Consider the following 17,252-nt stretch of genomic DNA (forward strand, 5'->3'; position numbering starts at 1 on the left):
TCAAAAGCTTTCTGGAAGTCAAGGTAAACAACATCTATCGGGTCTCCTTTGTCCACATGTTTGTTCACCCCCTCAAAGAAATGTAACAGGTTAGTGAGGCAAGATCTTCCCTTGCAGAACCCATGTTGAGTCTTCCTCAATAACCCGTGTTCATCAATGTGCCTACTCATTCTGTCCTTGATAATGGTTTCTACCAACTTTCCCGGTATTGAAGTCAGACTGACTGGCCTGTAATTTCCCGGATCTCCTCTGGAACCCTTTTTAAAGATGGGGGTGACATTTGCTACCTTCCAGTCCTCAGGAACGGAGGCAGATTTCAATGAAAGATTACAGATTTTTGTTAGAAGATCCACAAGTTCAACTTTGAGTTCTTTCAGAACTCTCGGATGTATGCCATCCGGACCCGGTGACTTATTAGTTTTTAATTTGTCTATCAGTTGTAGGACCTCCTCTTTTGTCACCTCAATCTGACTCAGGTCTTTCAACACCCCTTCCAATATTAGTGGTTCTGGGGCGGGCAAACACTTTTCGTCTTCCACGGTGAAGACGGAGGCAAAAAATGCGTTCAGCTTCTCAGCCATTTCCCCATCCTCCTTCAGTAATCCTTTTACCCCATGGTCATCCAAGGGCCCCACTGCTTCCCTGGCTGGTTTCCTACTTCTAATATATTTGAAGAAATTTTTATTGTTGGTCTTTATGTTTTTTGCAATATGCTCCTCATAGTCCCTTTTTGCCTGCCTGATCACAGTCTTGCATTTGATTTGCCACTGCCTGTGTTCCCTTTTATTAATCTCACTTGGACTGGTTTTCCACCGCTTAAAGGAGTCCTTCTTACCTTTTACAGCTTCCATTACTTTGTTTGTTAACCATGCTGGCCTCTTCTTATACCTGTTTGTGCCTTTCCTAACTTGTGGTATGTATTTTATCTGAGCTTCTAGGATTATAGTTTTAAATAGTCTCCAAGCTTCCCCAAGGGTTTTGACCGTATTTACCTTTCCTTTCAGTTTCCTCCTCACATGCCTCCTCATCTCAGAGAATTTACCCCTTTTAAAGTTAAATGTGGTTGTGGCGGTCTTTTTGGGCAACTCCCTATTTATACAAATGGTGAAATCAATAACATTATGGTCACTGTTCCCAAGCGGCGCAATCACTTTTACGTCTCTCACCAAGTTTTGCAGTTCTCAAAACTGTATTTGTGTCTGCATAGATCACATGTCTCTTCTACACAGCAAAAATGTTATAAAATGAACAGAGTTGAGAAAAAGACCTTAATCTCATTGTTCTACAAACCTATGTACACAGAATCAACCCCTTAAGTGCTAAGTTTCTAAAAGTTCAATGAATAGAAAAAGATTGCTTGGAGTGGAATAGATTTGCACAAGAAGAAACTTAAGTGTGAGGAGGGAGGGGCAAGCAGTAAAAATGAAAGTGAAACTCTTTGAGCAAAAAATAATTTCATAATTATCTATCTATAATGTGTTTCTAATAGTATTAAAAATCAATATTTTTATATAACTGTAAAACTATTATGAACTGTTGTTATTCTAAAAATGAAATCTTCATCTAATTGTGAATGTTAAGATTATACCAGTAAAAATGAGTCTTTATGTAGAAAACTATTATTTAAATCAAGTCTTACTGACTAGTGATTTAAATCGTGATTTAAATCAATTTAATTTAAATCAAATCCACCCTATTTCAGAGTCTCCAAACCTGTGCACAGTTAGAGCCTTCCTCACACCCTCAGGAAGCCTGTTCCCCAGCACAGGTGCAACCTCAGAGAAATTGCATGTCTAAGAAGAGATCGGATTTATACCCTACCCTTCACTTGGAAAAGATATGGCTTTTCTTACTGATCTACATGGGGCCAGTAATACTTGGAGCCACCTTGTGGGCAAAGATGGGTGGATGTGGTTTTATGGAAATGAGGGCTCCAAGACCCCATGCTGTCTGATGAGATGATCTTGGTGTATAATGTGTAGTTTTCCCTTTGAAGATGAGGTGTAGATGCACAAACAAGAGCAGAGAAACTTAAAGAAATGAATGGTAGCAGTGGGATGCAGACCTAAGGTAGTACATGTATATGCATGGGATGGTATAGGGAGTGGAAGAGGAGTGCTTTTATTTAGCATATTTATACCCTGGTCTCTCAACCCAAAGGTCTGAGGAGGGTAATGAAAATAGCTTAACACTGTTAAGTTAACACACAATGTGTGAACAATTAAGGGTGGTTTAAATTGGTACAGCTGGACCTACTACAAACCTAGTATGGTCTGAACAGCTGGACCTGCTTCTACAGAAACCCTGGTGTTGGAAGATCCAAATAGGCAGCCGTGTTGGTCTGAAGTAGTAGAACAAAATAGGAGTCAATTGCACCTTTAAGACCAACATAGTTTTATTCAGAACGTAAGCGTGTGCATTCCTTGTCTGAAGAAGTATGCATGCACATGAAAGCTTATATTCTGAATAAAATTGCATTGATCTTAAAGGTGCAATTGACTCCTATTTTGTTCCTGGTGTTGGAAGTTTTCCCAGCCTTGAGCAAGGCCACCATCCTAGCCTCACAGCTCCTAGCCAGACTTCCAGTCCCACTCCATACCTGGTGTCCCAACTCAGCTATTTCACAGGATTGTTGTGAGGATAAAATGGGGGAGGAGAGAATGATGTAAGTAGCTTTGGATCCCTACTGGGGGGAAATGATGAAAATAAATTCCTGGTATATGTGTTATGTTGGGTTTGCATGGTAGAAGAGCAGGTCATATCACTATGCAGGTACTATAACTTGTGCTCAAAGTGTGAAATCTCATAAGAACATAAGACACCAATGGCTCATCTAGTTCAACACTGTCACACTGTGGCAAACAAAACCCAAAACAGGTGCCATCAGGAGGTCCACTAGTGGGGCCAGGACACTGGAAGCCCTCCCACAGTTGCCCCCCCCAAGCACCAAGAATACAGAGCATCACTGCCTCAAAGAGAGAGTTCCATCTACACCCTATGACTAACAGCCACTGATGAACCTCTGTTCCATATGTTTATCCAGTCTCCTCTTGAAGCTATCTGTGATTGTAGCTGCCACCACCTCCTGTGGCAGTGAATTCCATGTGTTAATCACTCTTTAGGTGAAAATGTACATACTTTTATACATTCTAAGCTGACTGATCAGCAATTTCATTGAGTGTCCATGAGTTCTTGTATTGTGAGAAAGGAAGAAAAATACTTTTTCCTCTGTCTTCTATACCCCATGCATAATCTTGTAAACCTATTTATATCATCCCTCAGTTGAAGTTTCTCCAAGCTAAAAAGCCCCAAGCACTTTAACCTTTCTCATTTTGCATGGGGAGGGGGAATCATGCCCTCTTATAGCCTTATGTATGATCCATCCGAAGTTATCTAGATATAGATTCACTATAAGTAAGGATTGCCTGTTTGTCATGGAATTCACAGAATAAACTGGGATGGGAAGTTAACTATATATGCCCCCAGATATGCAGAAAATGTATCTTCCCCAGTCCCCAAAAAGGCTGCTGTTCAGGCAGTCCTAAAAGTTTGTTGTCAAGACCTCCGGTTCTCAATATAATGTCCTTGTTCAAGAGTTAAGTGAGATGCCCAGTGCTTGGCATAGAGTACTGTACCAAAATGCTGCAAAACTCCATGGGAGTACATTGGTATGTGGGGTTACTACCTGTGTAGCATCTGAAGTCTTCCAAGGACATCTTGTGAGATATTAACCATTTTGGTTGCTGTAGCAACTCAACCAGATAAGGAAGAAGGGGGTAGTGGAGGAAATGACCCCCTTTCCCTCGCCAATCATCACATTTTTCTAATTTCAGTGCTGTAGGAAGAAAACCTGTGTTTAAATGTTTCTGATTTCTAGGCACTTTACTGAAGACATGGCAAACGTTACTCCAAGAAAAAGAAAATACAGTTCTTCTACTTCTGATTGGTGAGGCTTGTGTTACACATTTCTAGAGGTTTTTTATTACTTCGTACCCCTAAGTCTGCTATTTATAACAGCTGACGAGCATGAAGAAAATTGTAGAGCACAGGTCGCCAAACTTGCTTAATGTATGAGCCACATAGAATGAACATCAGATGTTTGAGAGCCGCAAGACATGAACTTCAGATGTTTGAGAGCCACAAGACGAAGGAAGGAAAATAGATGAGGGAGGTAGAGGTAGAAAGAAAGCAACTTTTAACTGCATTTTCCAAACTGCTGGGTGGCTTGGCAAAATAGTTTAAAGAGAGAAATGCCTTCTCCAAGACAGGATGGTGGGGGTTTCAAGAGCCACACAATATGTGTAAAAGAGCCGCCGCAGTTTGGCCACCCGTGTTGTGTAGAGAGAGAGAGAGAGAGAGAGAGAGAGATACTTTCCTGTTAATTTTGCAGATTACAAAACAGCTCTTATACTTTTAAAAACAGCTGTCTTGTTTGGTGGCAGTTATACAACTGATAATGTGCAATTATAGATTATTTTGCATACATCTTTAATCCCTTTATGAATCCAGAAATGGACAGATGCAGAGTCATAATTGACATGTTCCTTGTTTGAAGGGACACTGTTAAGCTCACTGAGAATGATGTAGTGACGTATGATATTTGTTCAGATCCTGTCTAAACAGGGAACAGCAGTATATTTCAATGTAGTTTTATATTAACAAAGAAAATTAATTGTCCCAAGATTTGTTAAGTGACATAAATTTTTATTTGCACTGAAACAATGCCAAAATAGCTGAATTCTTATTGAAATGTATAGGATGTAATAGAACAAAATAGGAGTCGATTGCACCTTTAAGACCAACTTAGTTTTATTCCGAACGTAAGCTTTCGTGTGCATGCACACTTCTTCAGATGAGGAATGAGGTACAGTAAGCAGAGCCATATATAGCTGATGGGGTTTGGAATGCAAAGCTGTACAGAGTTAAAATCCAATAGCAGAATAGTAAAATTAACAAATTCAGAAAACTGAATTTGTTAATTTTACTATTCTGTTATTGGATTTTAACTTTGTACCACTTGGCATTCCAAATCCCACCAGCTATATGTGTCTCTGCTTACTGTACCTCATTCCTCGTCTGAAGAAGTGTGCATGCACATGAAAGCTTACGTTCAGAATAAAACTAAGTTGGTCTTAAAGGTGCAATCGACTCCTATTTTGTTCTACTACTTCAGACCAACACGGCTGCCTACTTGGATCTATCTATAGGATGTAATATTACTATAACTTTATTTTTTTGTAGCTGGCAGTTAGTATATGGAAATCCAGTAAAAAAACTGATGCTGGAGTTCACTGAGGATCAGTCCATGGTGAAGATGCCTGCAGGTCACTGTGTTGCATCTCTGAGAAAGCAAACTCCTGACTTTCAAGATAATGATAAAGAGAACCACCATTTGCTCCAGAGGTCAACCAAATCACAGAATTTGGATTCATCTCCACTACAGACAGCCAGTGTGCCAGGGAGAATACTAAGGGAGTTCCAGCAGAGAGCATCCCCTCTATCTGAGACTACACACAGTTCCATTGTATCCTCCAGCTCCTTTTATAGCAAAGGGAAACCATATCTCAGTATACTGGAGAGAAAGCTGGCCAATGAAAGCCTTCCTCTTGGTGCAAGAAAAGATGAAGGCAACTTACCTATTGCCAACAAGACAGAGATAGCCCAGGTGAAAATAATGCCAGCCATGAAAACCAACTCAAAAACATCTAAGCGCTCAGTAGCTTCAAGGCAGGCCAAGACTTTGTCAAGAAATGCCAAAAAGGCTAAAACAGACAGAATCCCAGCAAAGCCTGTTCAACAGAAAGAAAATGTTAATTCTGTTGTTGAAAAGAAAATGGAAACTCCTTCCAGAATCTTAAGCATGAAGTTCAAACCCGTGCTGAAACTCCAAACAGGTGCAGCATTCTTCAACACTGGGAAGAAGAGGTCCTTTGGCTCTAAGAAGGAGCTTTCCTCTCCATCATCTCAGCACTCTGTCAACAAGTCTGTGATGAAGGAGAAGCAGGTCAGAGTCCAAGCCTGTACAGAACCCCATTTGTCCACCAAAAGCAAAGCTGTTGAGGTTGGCAGAAAAAGAAACCAAATCTATGAGGCCCAAAATCAGGAGAAACAAGACCATATGGAAGATAGTGGGACACTGTCCTCTAACGCAAGCCAAGATATGAAGACAGTATGTGAACTGAACCTTTTGCAGAAAACTGAGGTCTGCCAGCTTCCTCACTCTGATTGCTCAAACACCATAGATCAAAAGGCAATTGATATGGAGGTATGTAGAATTTATGAAAGCTGGCAAGATGTTCAGTGTATACAGTAATGTTCACACCTTTGTTTCTGTAGTAACTCACAATACAAATTGCTGTGGGCACAGTTTTGTTCTCTGGAGGGGTATGAAATGTTACAAAATACTACATGTGAACAAGTTGTAACTTCCAGTATCAGTATTCTAGCAGTCTTAGTTCCCAGATACGCATTAGCAATTTGAGAGTGCTGAAAACTGCCATCCCGAACTGATTTTAACTGCATTGTAATGGACAGAATCAGAAACTTGGGGGTTTTTGTTTTATTTTGTTTTAATTTTTCTGAACAAGGCTAGGTCAGAGTGAGCCTTAGGCCTAAGAGACCTTTAAATGCTTGTTTGGTTAATGCCATGCCCCCAAACTAACACAAGTACAGTTGTATTCCCTGAAATAGTCCTTTTTTGAGAAAATCATGCAGTGCTGTTGTATGATATAGTGACTGGTTCAGTCTTGCAGGATATGCATTTGTGCTTTGGAATATTGTTTACAGCATTTTGCCTTGCTCAGAAGGACACAGAAACAAGGCAAGATCAGCTACAGCAGTTAGCAAATTTTATTTATGGTTTCTATAAGTTACCTACATAGTCTCCCAGCACTGGCCTAAACCGTACTAGCTTAGCATCAGCAAGCTTACTGAGTCATGTACTTTCAGGCCATGACCTGGAGTCCATACTGCCAGTGTGGTGTAGTGGGTAAAAGTGGACTCTAATCTGGAGAACTGGTTTGATTCCCCATTCCGCCACATGAAGCCTGCTGGGGGTGACCCTAGGCCAGTCACAATTCCGTTTTTCAGAACTCTCTCAGCCCCATCTGCCTATAAGCTGCTTTGAGACTCCTTAAGGTAATAAAAATGGGATATTAAAACCTAGTCTTTTTCATATTGGAAAATGTATCACCTGAAAATTCTATTGTTTAGAAAATGTTTGTCTGCCACAGGTCTCTAAAGAGATCTCAGAAGGACCATCCAAAAACAGGGATGAGTATGAGAATGCTTCTTCCAGTAGGATTCCCACTGAGATTACTAAGTGTAAGTAGCATAGCAATCTTCTGAGAGTTTACTATGTTGTTATAAGAATTAGGTATGAAATTTGGTACTATCCCATTCATCAACATTTTCATATGAATGCCAAGAATACAATGTATACCATTTGGTAACTGGGGCATACACTCAAGTAAGGTACACACGGGAAATCTCAAGGGTTTTTTTTTTCCTTCCCCAGCATCCTCTGCGGCAAATCCTTTTTTGAGTATACCTTCTAGCAACAGAAAAAGGTAATCTTGTTCTGGTTTTTATAAGTAATGAAAAGTGGATTTATACTTTTTATGAACCACTTTTTCTTCTTGGTTTAAGACCAATTGTGGCATAAAATTGTGGGAAAACATACTATGACAATGGGGCTTAGTCCTGCTTCACTATTGTCCTGGAATAAACATCAAATGGAGGTTTAGTGAAATCCAATACAAACAGCCATTAAAATGGTAAATTAATGAAATTCTTCTCTGGGAGAGGATCTTGGCAGATTCTGTGTATGAAAGAGGGCTTGTATACTATCTCCTCCCAAGGCAATCCCTTATTAACCCCTAACCCTGGAGTTAACATCCAGGCCTGTGTACAGTGCAGGATCCTTGGTTAATGCCTATAAAAAGGGGGCTGTGCTGGCGAAATAGAAGGTGCTTACATAGCACAAGAGCACTCTCTTTGCTCTTTATCATCATTGCAGGCTGTCACATGAATACATGAAGCTGACTTATACCAAATCGAATCATGAGTTCATGAAGATGAATGCTGTCTACTCGGATTGGCAGTGGCTCTCCAGGATCTCAGAAAGAGGTCTTCTGCATCACCAAATGCCTGGTCCTTTTAACTAGAGATGCCAGGGATTCAGCCTAGGACCTTCTGTATGCCAAGCAGATGCTCTGCCAGTGAGCCATGGCCCTGCCCATGTTACCTGACATGATGTAATAAATGCAGTGCTCTAGCTCAGGGGTTTCAAGTGTCTGGCCCACGGGCCAGAACTGTCTCATCCAAGGCTTTAATCAGGCCTGTGGCTCTTTTCTTCCCCTTCCTCCTCCTCCTGTCCTCACTTTTTGAAGCTCCAAGGCTGGCAAACACTTCTTAAGCTCACTTCTGTAAATAGGTGAATCGAGTCATGCTGGTTGCAATTTTTCTGGTGCAGAGTAGGGATTGATTGCTGTGTTCCAGGGATCAACTGACAGCTTAGATACTGAAAGGGTGGTCTGACTTGTGCAGAATGGATAGCTATATTGATGACACACCGAAATAAATAATTCCAGGCTGCCAGTTCTCCCAGATGAGCAGACTGCACTCATGGAGCACAGTCCTGTTGTGCAGAAAGTTCCTGCCATACTGAAAACCAGCAAAAAGGCAAAGGAATTGCGCAAAGACTTAAAAGATCAGATGGTCATTGTGAGTATATTTATATGTGTGGTGATATAGCTTCAAAGGAAAATTGCAGTGCTATATATTTTAGAAGTTTCTACTTAATCCTTTAGAATGCAATACCTATCTTATACTTGCCTGAAAGACCATTTTGTGTGTTCCTGTTTAGGCCTCCTTTCAATTTATCTGTACCAGTTTAAAATACAGTCACACTGTCTCTGCCCTAAATAGAACTGAAAACGGCTGAAGAGTTGAATCATAAATATGATTAACAACATAAGAACATAAGAGAAGCCATGTTGGATCAGGCCAACGGCCCATCAAGTCCAACACTCTGTGTCACACAGTGGCAAAAAATGTTATATACACACATACACTGTGGCTAATAGCCACTGATGGACCTGTGCTCCATATTTTTATCTAAACCCCTCTTGAAGGTGGCTATACTTGTGGCCGCCACCACCTCCTGTGGCAGTGAATTCCACATGTTAATCACCCTTTGGGTGAAGAAGTACTTCCTTTTATCCGTCTTAACCTGTCTGCTCAGCAATTTCATCGAATGCCCACGAGTTCTTGTATTGTGAGAAAGGGAGAAAAGTACTTCTTTCTCTACTTTCTCCATTCCATGCATTATCTTGTAAACCTCTATCATGTCACCCCGCAGTCGACGTTTCTCCAAGCTAAAGAGTCCCAAGCGTTTCAACCTTTCTTCATAGGGAAAGTGCTCCAGCTCTTTAATCATTCTAGTTGCCCTTCTCTGCACCTTCTCTAAAGCTATAATATCCTTTTTGAGGTGCGGCAACCAGAACTGCACACAGTACTCCAAATGAGACCGCACCATCGATTTATACAGGGGCATTATGATACTGGCTGATTTGTTTTCAATTCCCTTCCTAATAATTCCCAGCATGGCATTGGCCTTTTTTATTGCAAACGCACACTGTCTTGACACTTTCAGTGAGTTATCTATCATGAGTTATCTATCATGACCCCAAGATCTCTCTCTTGATCAGTCTCTGCCAGTTCACACCCCATCAACTTGTATTTGTAGCTGGGATTCTTAGCCCCAATGTGCATTACTTTGCACTTGGCCACATTGAACCGCATCTACCACGTTGACGCCCACTCACCCAGCCTCAACAGATCCCTTTGGAGTTCCTCACAATCCTCTCTGGTTCTCACCACCCTGAACAATTTAGTGTCATCCCCAAACTTGGCCACTTCACTGCTCACTCCCAACTCTTGTTGGTTTCAAATACAACAAATAAAGAGCTTGGTGGAGAATGATATTAAAACTGAAGGAATAAGGAAAGAGCAAACAGAAATGGAAAAAGTTCTGCTTGGAGACAATGATAAATTAATTTCAAAAGTATATAAATTACTTCTACAGTAGTCTACAGAAGATGAAGTAGTGAAATCTCAAATGATCAAATGGGCAATTAATGTAAATAAAGAAATACAGATGGAAACTTGGGAATATCTGTGGAAGAACTTTCACAGAAACTTTCAACATGTCAAAGTATTAAAGAAAACTGTTTTAAGATGATGTATAGATGGTATATGACTCCTAAAAATTAGCAAAGATGAATAACAAGATGCCAGACAGATTTTGGAAATGTAAAAAGCATGAAGGTGGTGGACTTGTGAAAGAGCAAAACAGTATTGGCAAATGATTCAACAAGAAATTTCTAGGATATTGGGATATGAAGTAATGAAAGTTGTAGAGACTTTCTTATTGGGATTACAAATGGAAAAATTTCCAAAAGAAGATAGAACTTTAATCTGGTACTTGCTTTCGGCTGCTAGGACATTGTATGCGCAATGGAAGTAAGAAAAAATACCAGAGAAATGGGATTGGATTATAAAAGTTATGACATGGAGTGAAATGGACAAATTAGCAAGAATATTAAGAGACTATGATTTAGAAGTTTTTAAGACAGAGTGGAAAAAGTTTAGAAGATATATAGAAAAAGAGTGGAAAATAAAAGGACATTGGACAATTTTTGATAATAATTAAGTTTTAAAAAGAAAAATATAAATTTTTGTTTTAATAGTTAAGGATACCTTTAATATTTGGTTTTTTTTTAATAAATAACACTGGCAGGGGTCAAGTAACGGGGGGAGGGGTGGGTAGAAAGTAATATATGGGGTAGATAAAAGAAATTTTTAAAGATGTAAGATATAGATTTATTACCATATGTTACTAATAAAAATTGTTTTATCCTAACACTGTCTCTGCCCTCACAGGATGCTGGTCAGAAACATTTTGGTGCCACTGTTTGCAAAGCATGTGGCATGGTTTACTCAGCTGCCAACCCAGAGGATGAAACACAGCATGTACAGTACCACCAGAGGTTCCTTGAGGGAATAAAATACGTGGTAAGATAAAAGTTGCTAGGAACCTGAACTGTCTGACTGGCGGCTAAGAATTCCAAGTAGTCATTTATTCCAGTAATCTCTACTGAGTTGTTTTGTGTGTTGCTATATATAAGTTCACTTGGGCATTTTCCAGGTTGTCACTGGAGCTTAATGGCGGGGAACAAGCAGAGGGGTTATTTTTTTAAACTGTTTTAATACATTGAGGTTTTTTGTTTTGAGCTCCAAGTTATTAGAAATTCACATTTTTTGCCCCCTCATTTTCTCTCCTCTTGGCAGGGCTGGAAGAATGAACGCGTAGTTGCAGAATTCTGGGATGGGAAAATTATCTTGGTCCGGCACGGTGATCCAAAATATGCCACCAAAAAAGTACACCTTTGCTTCTTTGCGTATAGAGGAAAGGGAATGTTTAAAGTAAAATGAAAGCACACATGCTTCTGTCCTATGCTTCAGAATGAGTCTGTCTTCAGAACCCTTCAGCTAGCTGTTCATTTTATAAGAATTTTCAGCATTTGTGAAGTGGCCTTTTTCCTCTGGGATTTTATTGGTTTTAGCTGTTGACATTTTGGCACCACTGTTTGCAAAGCATGTGGCATGCTGTATTAGTCTGTTACCAGTTTGGTGTAGTGGTTAAGCGTGCGGACTCTTATCTGGGAGAACTGGATTTGATTCCCCACTCCTCCACTTGCAGCTGCTGGAATAGCCTTGAGTCAGCCATAGCTATCGCAGAGTTGTCCTTGAAAGGGCAACTTCTGGGAGAGCCCCCTCAGCCCCACGCACCTCCCAAGGTGTCTGTTGTGGGGGGAGAAGATATAGGAGATTGTAAGCTGCTCTGAGTCTCTGATTCAGAGAGAAGGGCGAGGTATAAATCTTCAGTCTTCTCCTCCTCCTACTATGAAGTAGTTCAAAGCTACTGCCTATTGGTTTCTGGAATGATCCAAAGTAGTGAATTCTTTTGCCCCGTCCCATGACATGATTATATAAATATCTAACAAACATTCTTCTTGAGTTATATGCCCTAGCTGTTGGAATTTTTTAAATCAGGAAAACAGGGAGATAAACTCAGTTATTCTCTTCACTAATTTTCTCCTTTTCAATTGACTACTTGAAATTAAATTGATATGACTTTTTGAAGTATTTTATTTAAAGCAAAATAGGGTTATGATAACGAACAATTTCGTAGCCACAGCAGATAGAAAATGCTTAATTTTACCTCAGATCTTGACTGCTACTTAGATTAGTAGAGTCCCCCCCTGTTGTTTCCACAGCTATCTGCTACAAGGTAAAATTACTGAGAAATGTTCCTTTTGTGACCTTGACTTGGTATTTATTCAACTCTGTAACTGAGTTCAACATGTCTCATTTTTTATAGGTGGAAGAGGTACGGGAGCTAGTCGATAATGAACTTGGGTTTAAACAGGTGACTCTGGCCTCTCCAACTCAGACTCAAACATACCTGTTTATATCATTTAACAAGATAGTTGGCTGTTTAATAGCTGAACCAGTCAGGCAGGTGAGTAATACACAATGTGAAGAGTGTGAAAAGCTATTTCTGGGCATATCCTTGATGGAAGAACTCATTGAAGGCACTCCAAAAAAACTTGAGCTACTTACCTATTATTATCAAGCCAGCAACTTTAATTCTAAGAAACATATGTTGCTGGGGATCTCTTATTGTGCTGAAAACAGGATTTGGCCATTGGAACACAAGGGAGTATTTGTTTGCCAAAGGTATGGAGGAAATAGTGTGGGAAGTCCTCAAAAACTAATATTCACTAGCAGTGCGGAAATTCCTCTTCCGTGTCAAATTTTCCTTGCTTTCTGTAAGCATGTAAGGGGCTTCATTAGAAGAGAGCATTGGCTGAGGGTCTTCTTTATGCCTATATTTCTAGGCCCTATTATTTACTGAATTGCCTGTTGTGCTATGTTCCTTCCACAGGGACAAGAGGGAAATACAATTTGATTGCAAGAGGTGTATTGCTCACCCTTATTGGAGTTTAATCCTTAAATATTCCTGGATAAAGAAAATAATGAACTTATAGAGGAAAGGGAATGTTTCAAGTAAAATGAAAGCACACATGCTTCTGACCTATGATTCAGAATGAGTTTGTCTTCAGAACCCTTCAGCTAGCAGTTCATTTTATAAGAATTTTCTTATTGAGATGCAGCATTTGTGAAGTGGCCTTTTTCCTCTGGGGTTTTATTGGTTTTAGCTGTTGACACAAGTAGCTGTATTAGTCTTGCAACAAAAACAGGTCTCATGGTTATTATAGCATAACAGGGTTTTTTATAGCATGATGTATCTGGGATTTGAGTGGTTTGTAGACAAAATTCAGTAGGGTTAAAAGTTTTGTCTGGTAGTTGTGGGGAATGAGGGCTGCCAGTTAATCAAATGTACTCACACTTATTGTTTGCCCCACCCACTTATCCAATGGAATTCACAGCAGCTAGACCTCATTCCCTTGGAAATGCAATGGCAACAGCCCCCATACCTGGTAGGGATACCCCCCCTCGAAGCCACAGAGCTGTCTGATGCACGGGAAACAATCAGGTCAACTGCCTGGAGAGTTCTCCCGCAGAGGTAGGCTGGAGAATGGAGACAACTGAGAATGATGTTCATTGGCAGAACAGGCTGGAGTGGGCTGGTAATCAGGAGTATGGTGGTGGGAGGAGTTTGCCTTCTGAGTGGTGTTTAGCTACGCATTCCAGGTAATCAAGTGCTAGATAAAGAAAGCATCAAAGAGCAATCACAGGATTTGTAGCTTTTGATAGACAGCAGCACACCAAAAGTAACATTTCAGCAAGTGCAGATTGTCTTCTGATATAGGCTTGTTGGTGCTCCCCCATTCCACCCCTCTGTAGGCTATTTGTATTTTTCCTAGGCTTTTCGAGTGCTTTCTGAGCCAGCAGAATCTCCCACTAAGAACAGCCTGGAGCATCATCGTGCCTGGTGCTGCTCAACAAAGCCAGAAAAAGTGGTCTGTGGGGTCAGTAGAATCTGGGTGTTTAGCCTGATGCGGAGAAAGGGCATTGCCAGACACTTGGTAGATGCTGTCAGGTAAGAAACTACGCTGACTCGCTTCTGAATTTAAAAATGAACTGAACAGAATTTAACAATCTTTGCTCAGGGATGCAGCTCAATTTTAGCTTGGGTTAAGGGAGATATAACAAGCACACAGGTCATTTACTCGTGAAGCTGGTTCATCTTCTAATACTTCAGGGAATTTTGAGCTTTTATGTCAACTTTCCCCCTTTCCCTCAGCAGGATCCAAGGACCATATTAATTGTTGGATTCCAGCCAGAGAAGTAAGCTTAGAGTTTGAGTGAAATGGTCCCATCATGGCTTGCATGTTTTCACTAGACTTGTTTTAAAAATATGTATTTTCTACAGAGTGATTCTTACCCACATTGATAGAAGCTACTATTTTAAAAGACAGTTCAAAATGGCTTATTTTACAGGACAACAAAGTGAAATAATTTTCAAAGTAGGACTGCATATTTGTACTGCATTTGTAACCAGTTTTTATTTTCTATTCCAGGCATACATTTGTATTTGGCTCTTGCCTAAGCACCGATGAAATCGCCTTTTCAGATCCCACACCAGATGGCAAGTTGTTTGCAGCCAAATATTGCCAAACCCCTAACTTCCTTGTTTATAATTTTCTTAATTAGGGCTGTGCAATTTCAGTATGTTTCAGTGAAGTTACTGATAGATTTATCTTTTCATTGGGGAAAGATGCCTGTTCTTCAGGGAGGTTAAGACTGAGATGTAGTGGTGTTCAGTGTTAACTGAGGAATGGTATCAAGTTGCTATTGTTTTCTGTAAAGTTTATTACTGGAATTCAAGCTTCTAAATTTGATTTAGAAGAGAATTCTGACTAATACTGTCTAGTTTCTCTGGTTATTGTCAGCTGCCTAGATCTGTTGCCTTTTGGTTCCCATCAGGTTCTTGGCAAACCAGATGGGTTGCTAGTAGCTGGGCTTCTAGGTGTGAGGAAATGGACATGTGTGTGGAGTTTTATGCTGCTATGAACGAATTACTATATTTTTGTACCTGGTGGTAGATGTGCAACACTGGGACTAATCCTGAAGTGTTTCATGTGAAGGTAAAAACTGCATGGCTACAAAGCGCTGAATTTCTTGCACTAGATTTTGAGTTGATCACATCTGTTCAAATAAATATTTGTGAATTAAGACTGTGCTGTATTTCTTCATGATGAAGGTATGTGTCCTCTGCACCATTTAAGAACCAACAATTACCAACTGGGCCTTTTCAGTTTAGAAAAGAGATGACTGGGAGAGGTCATAAAGATTTATAAAATCATGCACAGAGAGAATGGACAAAGAACTTTTCTCCCTCTCCCAAAGTACTAGAACTTGAGGGCATCCAATGAAGTTGATGGGCAGGAGATTCAGGACAGAAAAAAAGGAAATACTTCTTTACACTATGATTCACTGCCAGCAGATTCTATCATAAGAACATCAGCCCTGCTCAATCAGACCAGTGGTCCATCTAGTTCAGCATCCTGCCCCACACAGTGGCCAACCAGTTCCTCTGGAGAGCCAACAACAGTGTAGGGAGGCTAAACCTTCCCTTGATGTTGCCTCTTGGCTCTGAAATTCAGAGGCTTAGTGTCTCTGAATGTGGAGGTTCTGTTACCACAGCTTGTAGCCACTGAGAGACCTAACCTCCAAAAATCTATCGAATCCCTTTTTTAAACTGTAAATTCTTGTGGTAACTATGCCCTCTGGTGGTGGTTGCTGTATTTTAATAACTTTCATTTTGTGCATCCTGAATCTACTGCCATCAGCTTCACTGGATGCACCCCTGAGTTCTAGTATTTTTGGAGAGGGAGAAAGAATTCTTTGTCAACTCTCCACCCTGTGCATAATTTTATAAACATCATGTTCTCCTCTAGTTGTCTCTTTTCTGAACTAAAATGTCCCAGGCATTTCAGGGGTTAAATCTTCAAATATATCTGAAAACCAAGATTTCCTTCTAATTCAACCTAGCTTGAAAAATGGCCCCTTGGTATAGCTGACTTGGCTACCTAGATCCATGCAATGGTGACATCCAGACTAGACTGTAATGCTATGGATCAATATTATTCTGATCCACTATAAGGCAGTTATATGTGCAGTGCCCTGTCTCCCCTCAAAATCAATTTGGAAACCTCAGGGTACAGAATGCTGCATCTTGGTCATTAGGAACTAGATAGACTAATGTTTTACTATTTGTGTTAATATATTACTTACTGTTAGCCGCCCTGAGCTGCTTTGCGGGGAGGGCGGGGTAGAAATAAAATTTATTATTATATTATTATTATTATTATAGAAGTGGAAACTTACCAGAGGTAGCAGAGGGCTGGGGAAAACTTCCTGGGGAGTGTAACTGATCAGAAGGCAGGGGTTGGTGCCATGCCTAGTATTGACTTATCACAAAGCCCTTCATGTCCTTGGGCCTTCTTATCTCTCCCTGAGACTCTCCCCCCCCCCCACCCTTGCTCTGCTATGATAGCTTCACTCAGCTGAGTGGGACTTCCTGCAGGAGCAGCCTGCAAAATCAACAGCTGCTCATACATGCATCTTCTCCATTGGGGTTTCCTCCTTGTGGAATGATCTGCCTGATGTTATGAAGGCTCCCACCGTCCTGGCTTTCTGCAAACTGCAACACTGAATTTATTCAAGAGGGCTTTTCTACACAGGAAACGGCAGCTATACAAAAGGCTTCACAAAGTTACTTGGATAAATCATTAGGAACTGCAGTCTTATTATGGGTAGTCCTACTGTGCAATTTTGCATCATTTAGTCATGTTAACACTGCAGTTTTCCTCCAGTTTTGTTTTTTTTTTTAAGATTTATCTTCGGTTCTACAACCCAAATGCTATTTCATTGTTTATTGTCTATCTCATCTTGCTGACTGACTTCTCTGTAATCCACCAAGTAAGAAAGGTAGACTAAATAAGTAAAAATACATCCTCATAATGCTACATGTCACTTATATTTTGCACTGGAGAGCTAAAAGGCTGCAGAGAGTACACAGATTCATTCTCCTAATATCAGCACTATCCCTCCAGGCAAGAGGCACAAAGAAAGGGAAGGTGCTGCTGTTGGTTGACTGGATGGGAGGGATTAAAAACCAAGCCTCTGGTGCTTCACTGATCTTAACTACAGAACAA

At 40.4% G+C, this 17,252-nt stretch overlaps 1 protein-coding gene across 1 annotated transcript; it reads left to right on the forward strand.

Annotated features, from left to right (window-relative positions):
* The first annotated feature begins 3,845 nt into the window (after positions 1-3,845).
* Positions 3,846-15,267, forward strand: ESCO2 (establishment of sister chromatid cohesion N-acetyltransferase 2). Its single transcript, XM_060250806.1, has 10 exons — positions 3,846-3,946; positions 5,242-6,265; positions 7,233-7,323; positions 7,517-7,568; positions 8,592-8,724; positions 10,945-11,076; positions 11,353-11,442; positions 12,446-12,586; positions 13,956-14,131; positions 14,613-15,267. Exons 1-10 carry the CDS (start codon positions 3,861-3,863, stop codon positions 14,743-14,745), a joined length of 2,058 nt encoding a protein of 685 aa, XP_060106789.1. The 5' UTR covers positions 3,846-3,860; the 3' UTR covers positions 14,746-15,267.
* The last annotated feature ends 1,985 nt before the right edge of the window (positions 15,268-17,252 follow it).

Source organism: Heteronotia binoei, chromosome 1 (assembly GCF_032191835.1).
Source record: "Heteronotia binoei isolate CCM8104 ecotype False Entrance Well chromosome 1, APGP_CSIRO_Hbin_v1, whole genome shotgun sequence".
NCBI lineage: Eukaryota > Metazoa > Chordata > Lepidosauria > Squamata > Gekkonidae > Heteronotia > Heteronotia binoei.